This window comes from Odontomachus brunneus, unplaced genomic scaffold, assembly GCF_010583005.1.
Source record: "Odontomachus brunneus isolate Ranch 3 - 2012 unplaced genomic scaffold, Obru_v1 Obru_scaffold_115, whole genome shotgun sequence".
Taxonomy (NCBI): Eukaryota; Metazoa; Arthropoda; class Insecta; order Hymenoptera; family Formicidae; genus Odontomachus; species Odontomachus brunneus.
Window position 1 is genome coordinate 674,779 of NW_022639565.1, and position 10,335 is coordinate 685,113.

Sequence of the window (10,335 nt, forward strand, 5' to 3'; positions counted from 1 at the left end):
CGAGGCGCCATCTAACAAAGTACGCCTTTACTACGTTCGTTAGGCGCATTTTTGCGGTGGTAAAATGCGCCTGGTTCGTACCACAGACTTCTATATACTACTAGGTTACGTTCCAAAACGTCCTTTTTGAGGAAATTTTACTCGATATTCTATAGTATATGTAACGTGAAATATAGGTATTGAATAAAATTTTCTTCAAAAAGAATGTTTTGGAATGTAACCTAAACTGCTAACTCCGACTCAGTACTTAGATTTTTAATTAGATTTCTTAAAGTCAGTGATTAACTAAAAATATTTTTAATTGAATAAGCTTATATTAATCGTCAATTGATTAAATTAGAAATTATTTACACAAATCAATTATTAAATTGAGGCGAATTTAATTGATATTTTTACAACTCTGATTACACACGACAGCAAGACGAGATAAAGAAATTGTCGTAATGGCACGCTCAAGTTGCTTTCCAATACGCAATAACAATAACTAAATGACAACCGAATAAAGATGTAATAATACTCAAATAATAGTTAATAATGTAATAATACTCAAATCGAAATGTTTCGATTTCCCGCTAAATTATTAAGCCGAGATTCGAACCGATGTGTTTTGAGCATGGACATAGTACCGAGTAAACACAAAGTAACAGTAACATAACATCAATGTTACAATTTCCTACTCAACAATGTAATTGTTATATAGTGCGCGTATTATATAACAGTTACATTGTTGAGTAGGAAATTATAACATTGATGTTATGTTATTGTTATTTTGTGTTTACTGGGGTATACATGAACTCCGAATGCCCGAACGAATAGCTAATATTCAAATGGAACGATGTGATTGGTCGGTACAAGTTACGCGGCATAGGAAACCAGCCTGATGCTTTCAGCACGATAGTATCCAAAACGAGCTTTAATAGTTTAATAGTTCTTTATATTCTCATAAATGAAAGGAGTTTTTCTTTTGGAACTAAAGTCCCAAAATCAAGAAGAAAAAATTAATGGTTTTTATAACTGGATTACAATATTTTATGATTAAACTTGACTTGCACGTCCTGTATATATATGTATATACTATATATACTGCATACATACTTTATTTAAATCTAAATCTGTTCTTTGTTCGAATAAAAATTGTTTAATGATATAATTCCCGTTGTTAAATCAAAAAAACTTTTATTTCTCATCGATATATAAAAAGTTTTTACGACTTGTTATTTGATCCTGCTACCTAAAGGAAAATTCACATTGAGTGCGTTCAGCGAACTCAACAGTTGAGCAATTCGTTAATATAATTGGTCTAGATTTAGGGATCTAACAGTAAGAACCAATAATCGCTGATTATTTACTGAGTGCTTTTTCTGCTGAACGCACTCATTTTGATGGCAAAATAGGAAAGTAGAAGCCAATCAGAACTCGCACTGATGGTCAAGTGTAGTCGACATTCTATGCTTTTCTACTACGAATTCTGATAGGTTTCTGCCTTTCAGTTTTCTACTTTTGTGATGTGAATTCTCTCTGACCACAAAGAATTCCTTTAATCTGTCGTTAAGTAATACTATTTAAAAATAAAGATTCAGTTAATTTATCGTTGATTTATACTATGATCTATTCTTGTTATAGAAAATCTAATTAAAAGAGTCAAGTGCTGCCATCTATTGCGATATGAGCGTGCGATATGCACTAGATATTTAATACGTATTCGTCATACATGTTTTGAGGGAACGGATTAACGAATTAACAGGATTATTTACAACAGAGAGAGAGAGAGAGAGAGTAAGTTTGTTGCACCAGGTATGTCTACTAATATCAACTGTGGCAAGATTATAGTTAGGTTGGAAACATATCCGTAGAACGTCAGAAGTTCGATGTTTCGATAACAATGGCAATGGCGTCGCCGGTGAACGAGGAACAATACCGACGCGAGCAAGAAGCGTTTGTTTCCAATCATGGAGGTACGACGCCGCAAGAAATTATTTACACGCTTCTGCCGAACGTTTGCAGTGTCCTGTTGACAACGACGATTTTGGGAGTCTTTAGGAATTACACTAACAAGAACGTCAGAGTCCTCGTAGAGTTCGTACTAACTGTCATACCGACTATTTTGTGTTGTACCGTGTTGTCAGAATACGTCGGTACCGTATGCCTCGTAATGGTATTCGTTTCTGCAGTAAATATATTGCTGCTCGCAAACAAGGGATCCAGTTTCCTCGATTCACCTGTGCCGGTTACCGATAAGAGACCTTTCATAACGAATTTTCGTGCGTTAACCAACATAATAACTGCCATTTGTATATTGGCTGTTGACTTCCAAATCTTCCCTCGGAAGTTTGCCAAAACAGAAACGTTTGGATACAGTTTGATGGATACGGGAGTCGGGTTGTTTATGTTAGCTAACGCGTTGGTTGCACCGGAGGCTCGAAACGTCTCTGGCCATCGACAGGCAGGTTTTCGAAAAACTCTAAAGAAAAATATGACAAATTGTGTCCGAAGTTGTCTGCCTCTTTTGCTATTAGGACTCGGACGTTTAGTTATTGTCGAATATTTAGTGTATCAGAAACACGTCACTGAGTATGGAACTCATTGGAACTTCTTCATAACATTGGCTGTGGTAAAATTGTTCACTAGTATGATAACCAGCACTATCAGCTCTGAGTATTCATTATATTCAGGTATTTGGATATTAGGGATGCATGAATATATTATGAATACCACAGATCTGCTGACGTGGGTTTTGAATAGTGAGCCGAGAAATGATTTCTTTTCTGCTAATCGAGAGGGCTTAATTTCTATACCTGGTTATGTAGGATTGTACTTCATTGGCGTAGCCATCGGGAGATTGATACACTCGACATATCAGAACATGCATACAGAATGCACGCTGCTGCACACTTATAGAGATATCTCTATGAAAGCGTTAAGTTTCCTATTGGGTGCAAACTATAATAAGTCTATGACGTTGTGTATTAAGTTATCCTTGATATCTGCACAAGCTTGTATCGCGACAATATTCTGCGCTTTGTATTTTAACGTCTCAAGAAGACTGGCTAATATCGGGTACTGCGCATGGATATTAACATTAACAACTGTTCTGCTTACTCTCCTGCTGTTTGTAGAAATTTTGTTGGATATAACCAATTACATGGTGAGTGAGTCACGTGTCGAGAGTAAAACAGGGAAATTGCGTAGAAATTTACGATTAAATTTAAAGAAACATGTGGAAAATAAGAGAGAAGAGAACTGTGTGGTCGGAAGGACCTTGGAGATTTTCGATGCTGTTAATTACCACGGCCTATTTTTCTTTCTTCTCAGCAACCTCTTGACTGGACTTGTTAACATGTCGGTGTATACATTGTATGCGAAAGAACCAACAGCTCTATCAATATTAATTGTATACATGGCTGTGAATGTATTTTCAATATTGATACTTTATAGGTCACAAATATCATTTAAATTATAAAATGTATATATATGAAGATAATATTCCCGTTTTTTATGGATTTATAATTTCCGGTTGATTTCTTGATCGTACTGGAGATTCAGTATTCTTCCATGAGCGTAATATTACATAAACGAAGATATGCCATGTAATGTATAAGCAAAAAAGAACTCAGTGTTCCATATACGTATTACACTCCATATTGCTAAATAGATATGTGTGTCGTGTGTATGCAACTAAGTAGTACACAAGAGGAATTTGTACTAAAATATGTAAGAATTAAGAGAAATTACTGCCAAATGCAACTCATACATATCAAAATTTATTAAGCATTCACTATTATTATTTATTAAAATAAGTATGTACACTTTCTCTCGTATAAAAATAAGTAAAGAGAATTTTCTCGGTAACAAATTTAAAATTTAGTGCGTGTTCAGATCACACCATCCCTCGTACTATTACCATACGCACAATTGTTTTTATTTAGTACCTAAATCTTGTTCATAACTCATCTTTGGATAATATATCCGACTTCTGTCGTAATCGAATTACTTCTTCGGCTTTAGGAGTACTCGTTGGCTTTTTATTATTTGTCGGCTTGGTGTCATTATGCACTCCAGCATGATAATCGTTGTTGAGGAACTTCTTGAACGCATTATGATACTTTACGTGATTTCTCGCAAGTGATACGATTCTCAGGAATTCTTTCACGTCGAAGCTATAGTTTGTAAATTTCGCATGAGCTCCACCATCAGGATGTGTGCCCTGTAAATTAAGTATGATAATGATAATAATGATAATCGTAATCATAATAACGATGATTATTATTATGATAATAATGGATATGCTCATTAATGCGATATAATAGTACTCTCAGGGTATTAACATGGTCCCGGATTAAACGCATTCTATCATGTCAGAAGAAATACTGCAGAAAGATCGCTAAGAAAACGCAGCTTAGTACGCAACTAAATTCATTCAAAATATTTCCGATCGTTATGCAAATTTTAGTCAACAAACTTGATGTAGTTTCCTTCAACCGCCAACTTAAGATTATGTTTGTCATCAAGTTTTCGGTCCCAACCGGTAGGAATCGAGGAATCCGAGTATTAAGATGTATAATTGTGACAAATATTGTATACACTCAATATATCACTTTAGCAAAAGGTCGTAATATGAACGTACCGGATCCTGTTGCACTAATTTCGTTGTATTTTCCCATGTGAAATATTTCACACCTCTCAGACGTGCAAGATCTTTGTAGCAGTTAGGATCTTCGCAATTGTATCTGAGGAAAATAATCGGAATTTAGAATCAAGCATCTTTTTTAAAGTGAATTAACATTTTGGAAAATGATTAATCGTATTTTTTAAGCTGCTCACATTTCGAATACAGCCGCCCAATCTGGTAGGAACATCAAATGCGTCAATCCAGCACCGTGTATGCCAATGTAAATGTCTGAATTCCTCGTGATTTCCAGCTGCTTCTTAAATGGCATATTTTTATTATACACTACCTGTAAAAACAAATTAATCATAAGTTATAATGTAGTATACTATAGATTATTATAAACTATTCTGTGTAGTGGAAGTTTTACCTTTTTAACGGTGTATTCCGAATTTTTCCGCAAAGCTTTCACCAACTCATCTTCGTTCAAGATCTTTCTGTAGCGAGTGTCTCTACTTAACAATGTAACGTGGATCTTTCGATCCTTCCTTTCGTGAAGAGGTATTCGAAGTCGGTATAGCACATGATCGCCAAAGGCTTTGAACAATCCGGAATTTTCACAGCCATAAATCTAAAAAAAAACGTACTCTTTGAATTAATGATGTTCCTTTGAATATCTCAGTGAAAGAATATACAATTGGGCAGTACTAGTGGTGTGTTATAGTAAAGGCCGAATATCATTCGCGGCAACAAGGGAAACACTAGATTCCTGAAGCACACAGTCTTGCCTCGGAACGTTGTCAAGTCCCACAGTGGATTTTTCGTGAACACATCGAAGGTGTCTTGAAACGCCGACCGATAACTGAAAGCATAATTATGGCTCGACATCTAACAGTTCGTGGCCTTCATTTTACGTTCGTGCCAGTTACCTATAACTTTCCCAGATCATTATATGATTGTCAGTGTTGAAGGCAGATGGGTGCGAGAGATTCACGTGCAATGATGCATATAAGTTGAAGAAGTCGCAAAAGTGATGGTACATATTCACTACTAAAAATCAAGCGCGATTTTAACAAGATGACTAACGTGAGCGATTTATTCGGGAGAACTTTTCGAACTCACTAGCGTCTATTTTCATGATGAAAGTCGGTTTTTCAATAACCACGTTGCAATCGCCATGAACAATCGGCCGACGGGATAGTTTACGGAAATTTCGCAATTCAGGTCCCCAAGATTGCAGCGGGCTTATGTGATCCGCATTTTCTTGCAGTCTCCTTTCGTTCAGCCTGATCGCGGAGGAGAGAGTTAGATACTTTCGAATTTCTCGCGAAGGTGATCTGCTTTGCTCGCTGATATTCGACTTACGTGCAGTAGCCACCTATTTGGCCTTCTTTTAAAACATCCATTTTATATCGTATTGGTTCTTTCCGATTTAACAAATCCGTGAAATTTAGCATCACATTTCTCGCCCTACAGAACCTCATGTGCTCTGAACACTCCAACGATGAATCTTCCTAAAAAATAAAATGCGATTAAGCAAGATAGATCACGATTTGCGCACGAAATATAAGTGTGTAATTGTAGCAGTCATAGTATGATTTAGTATTTGCATCAACAGACGATAAAAAAAAGCACATAATAAGACGCGAAATTCGATTAGCTATTCCATCTTTATTTTTACTTCACACGATGTCGGACTCCTATTATGATGTAGTGACCTCACCACAAATAATGGCTCGCATAATAACATCAACTCTTTTCTTTGTTCGCGCACATATCCAAAGTCGCCTTGCGCGTAATACGTATCCAATTGAGCTTTTTTTGTATTGACCCATCCTTTATGATCTCCTGGACAGTGTGGGACGGAAAAAGAATTTTCCGCTTTACAGTCTTGCTCGTAGCCCCAACAAGCTTTTGTACCGACAATATCCTGAAATTTATGAAAAAATAAATAAATAAATGGATGAATAAATGAATGAAAAATTTATTTATGTGCATTTATTCATTATATTTTAGAAATACATTTCATATTACAATATTAGATATTGACATATATCTATTTTCTCTAGAGGGACAATCTTCTGAAAGATAATATATAATACTATTTGTATCTATAAATAAATATATTTGTGAAATATTCAGCAAAAAGAGTACGCGAAAAAATTACATATAAAATGTTTAAAAAAATAGAATATATAAATAGATGTATATATAACGCGAAAGGTGCAGTATAATTTAATTTGTATGGAATATTGTTGCGGAAATTCAAATTATTCAATCAATTAATCGTCACTTTGCAGCGGAACATTGTACAATATATTTTTTAAAGAAAAAATAATGCAGAATTTACAAATGACAAGAGAAAGAATTTGAATTCGAATAAACAAGAAAATGTAAAGAAGCGGAATCTAGAAATGCAACGTGGGGATCGGCACGAGTTTAATCGCAAACTGCGATATATTAATAATTCATTTTGTTGCATGTAATAAAAACTTGATATATGATAATAAAAAAAAACATATCTGCAAGAAAATATGAATTTACTTGAGAGAGCTATATAATATATATATATATATATATATATATATATATATATATATATATATATATATAATAGAAGACTAAATTAAAATTAACATTAAATTAAAAAAAAAATAAAGAATCTAGTAATTAAATCTTGAGAGAATAAGAAAATAATAAATAAAAAAAAATAGAAAGAAACTATAAAAATCCTACATATATATAAACGTAAACTTGTTTTTAACTTAATTATCTAAAAAAGTTGCTCTCCAAATTTATCAATGAAATTTCTATATGTTTCCAATGTCATAAAAAAGTGAAAGTATACATTCAGAGAATAAAATGAAATACGAATCTTACCTTATAAGGACATGTCGTATCGTTGCGGCAATTTTCTGCTGTCGTGGGAAAAGAATTGAAATAATACTTGACGTGATCATGGGGTAGATTAATGTCCATGTAATTGCCGCCAATGGCAGTGACCGTGAATACAAACATCAATGATACAGGATGAACCGCGAACAACGTCCTCATGATCATTGTGTGATAAAAATACCGAAACGAATATTTCGAAGTATTCGTCTTCAACTATGAGCCGCACAATGTGAATGAAAATCGAACCACTTGCGAAGGTAGGTGTATGACCTCACCAACTGTATTCCGTCACAACTACATGTATCCGCGCACCCACACGTACACGTGGAAGTCACTCACGGAGAAGGAGTGAGAGGTGGTGCTGAAGATGTGTAAGATATGAGTCAGCTTACATCATAGAAATTGCACTGGCTTGCCTTGAGAAAACCCACAAAGAAGCGAAGCTTTGGTGTTTCTTATTTTCTTTAAATAATATACCGGCGTTTTTGCGGTGTGTTGGTCTGATCGATAATGCAGCACCGTCTGAGAATGGAGCACGCGAGAATGTTATCGTTGTAGCAGAGTCACAAACATATTTAAAGCACTGACTTTAATCATAGGTCTTTAATGAAAACAATAAAGTCCACTCATCTTCCATAGACAGCAAAAGGAACAATTTTTGCATCTGGCTATTTCTCATGCCGTCAGCTGTGTAGCGTCATGTTGGCAACATGGCTGTACACACTGTCACTGTCAAGGATATTTTATCTATGAGCACAAATGCACCAAGTGACTTTTTCTTGAGAATCGTAACAGTTGCACTGGAACGAACCGCCGAGACAACGTACCTTCCAACACTCTTTAAGCTTACTATCCGAGTCAAGCAATCTCCACCGTCTGGAGATCGTAGTTTGAATCTTCGAACCGTAACGCTTTGCTGGCTTTGTGTTGTGTGTGGCACGTGAGAAAGTAGTCTTGGTTGATTCAGGTCCATCTATTGGTTTCCATGCATTACAGTGTTCATATAGAAAATAGAGTTACCCACAGAGTAACGATAAAGCAGAAAAAATGAAGTAACTGTTATCTTTTGTCGATATATTAGTTTCTATCGACATATTGCGTCGATATATTATCGACAATTATTTCCTATTTCTGTATTATCTATAATTAATAAGAATGAATAAAAATTGATAACATAAATATTTGTAAAAGAATATAACTAATTGTAATATCACACAATTAAGATATCGAAAGTTGATTTGCTTATAACTTTTCAATTTATAAGAAGATGCGAAATTAGGTATAAATAGAGAGATCTAAGGAAGTTTCAAAATTTCGAAAAAAAATTTTATATAGCTGTTAGTGCATCATAATCTTTACGCACATGATCTTTCTAAAATCATACCTTCGACGCAAATGCGAAATTTAGTGTCCTTGCAACTAATACTAATTTTTTTCGTATTATGTAATATGAATTAATGTCTATAAAAATAGAATGTTTATAAAAATAAAATATGTTAAAAGTGATAATTATGAAGATCTTAAAATGTATTATGTATTAATGTATTATTTATGTAAAGTTTTTTAAAACATCATCTTCTTAATTATACTTGTTTATTGTATTTTTCTATTGTGAAAATTTTACGTAGTTTTACATCACGAACTTTCATATAGTATATAGATTTCACGATATCTCTATAATCAGTTACGAGTATATAATGAGAGTTTTATAAGATTTCTATCTGCCATACAAGAACTGTTATTTAATTTTAATTTCAAGTGATAACCTCTATTATCCGCCAAATTCTTACGCTTCCTACGTAAAGCGAAAGCAGGCTCGATAAGCCCACGAAACGCACCTTATGCTAATCTCTACGGGATACGTCAAAAACAATTTCGACGTACACGGAAGAGACAGTTCGATCCTCCTCTCGAGGCGTGGCTGAGGCAGAGATCCTATCTTCTGTGTTTATACGATTTTGCTCGCCAGAGAGAGGTACGATTTGAATCTAAGGGTCGCCACATTCGCCGGCTCGAGAACAGTCCCACACTCAGTTAGGCATAAGTCCTTACGTAATCTGGAAGACTCGGATATCAGCTGCGGCTCTCGTTAGTCGCAGGTGTCTTTCTTGGTTCGCGGGAGATCGTTGCGATGCAATTAAAACTACGTCCGAGAACAGCGAAAGGAGCATACGGATTCAAATCTGCGGAACTTATCAGTTTCGCCAGAGACACCCATTGTTCCCTTTTCTCTCTTGGTCGTCGACGCCGCTGCGGACACCCTCGCTGTGCATTGCGCAAGCGAGCCTTAAATGTTCCGTTGCGGAATAGTCCGGCTGCATGGTCGGCTGTTGAAATATCAGAGCACGATGGATCCTATGCGTGAGGTCTACGGTGAGACCGCGCGATCTCGATCGACCACGGACGAGCGACCAGCTGATTGCGCGCGATCGTCCGCGGAACGGAGGATCGCCCTCGCCACTATCTACGTACATATCCGAGTAAATCGGCGTCGGTCGCTAGGTCCCGCCGGCCAATCACGATGATCCACAAATCAATGCTAATCGATGCGAGAGGATCGAGATACCGAGCACCGCCAGGACAATAGCGCCGATATCTTCGGCGTCAACCTGCCGTAGCGTGACCCGGAAACAGATCCCTCGTTGAACAAACGCGCTCGCGCGCGTTTTATGTATTTATATATGTATGTATAACTTATTCGTGGATGTGCACGAAGGTTTCCCGCTATCTGTGTACGTAAAAGCACGTAGTTTATCGGTATATGTAGATTGCCCGGCCGACTGCTAGGGACACACCGGCTTGCCCGAGCACGGATTGCCGCAGATAGATCGAAA

The 10,335-nt window shown here is 36.1% G+C and overlaps 2 protein-coding genes across 5 annotated transcripts; one reads left to right on the forward strand and one right to left on the reverse strand.

Annotated features, from left to right (window-relative positions):
• Positions 1-1,663: 1,663 nt before the first annotated feature.
• On the forward strand, positions 1,664-6,593 carry LOC116849414 (phosphatidylinositol-glycan biosynthesis class W protein-like). 4 transcript variants are annotated; one of them, XM_032826551.1, is made up of 2 exons: positions 1,664-1,774; positions 1,862-6,593. In XM_032826551.1, exon 2 carries the CDS (start codon positions 1,883-1,885, stop codon positions 3,458-3,460), a length of 1,578 nt encoding a protein of 525 aa, XP_032682442.1. In that variant the 5' UTR covers positions 1,664-1,774; positions 1,862-1,882; the 3' UTR covers positions 3,461-6,593. The 4 variants fall into 4 exon arrangements, with proteins under 4 accessions (XP_032682442.1, XP_032682441.1, XP_032682440.1 ...); XM_032826550.1 differs by having other exon boundaries at positions 1,668-1,772; positions 1,854-6,593; XM_032826549.1 differs by having other exon boundaries at positions 1,673-1,794; positions 1,854-6,593.
• LOC116849413 (EGF domain-specific O-linked N-acetylglucosamine transferase) lies at positions 3,755-7,666 on the reverse strand. The gene is made up of 10 exons (XM_032826547.1): positions 7,487-7,666; positions 6,330-6,536; positions 5,972-6,120; positions 5,729-5,892; positions 5,536-5,656; positions 5,315-5,468; positions 5,037-5,237; positions 4,822-4,955; positions 4,625-4,727; positions 3,755-4,204 (listed from the first exon to the last, which is right to left on the reverse strand). The coding sequence occupies exons 1-10, from the start codon at positions 7,664-7,666 to the stop codon at positions 3,941-3,943; spliced, it is 1,677 nt and encodes a 558-aa protein (XP_032682438.1). The 3' UTR covers positions 3,755-3,940.
• Positions 7,667-10,335: the final 2,669 nt, after the last annotated feature.

Coding starts and splice junctions, on each gene's coding strand:
- LOC116849413 (XM_032826547.1), bottom strand. CDS start 7,666: ATGATCATGAGGACGTTGTTCGCGGTTCATCCTGTATCATTGATGTTT. Junction 5,657..5,728: donor CATCATGAAAATAGACGCTA/GTGAGTTCGAAA, acceptor CTTGATTTTTAG/TAGTGAATATGTACCATCAC. Junction 4,205..4,624: donor AATTAGTGCAACAGGATCCG/GTACGTTCATAT, acceptor CTTAATTTACAG/GGCACACATCCTGATGGTGG.
- LOC116849414 (XM_032826551.1), top strand. CDS start 1,883: ATGGCAATGGCGTCGCCGGTGAACGAGGAACAATACCGACGCGAGCAA.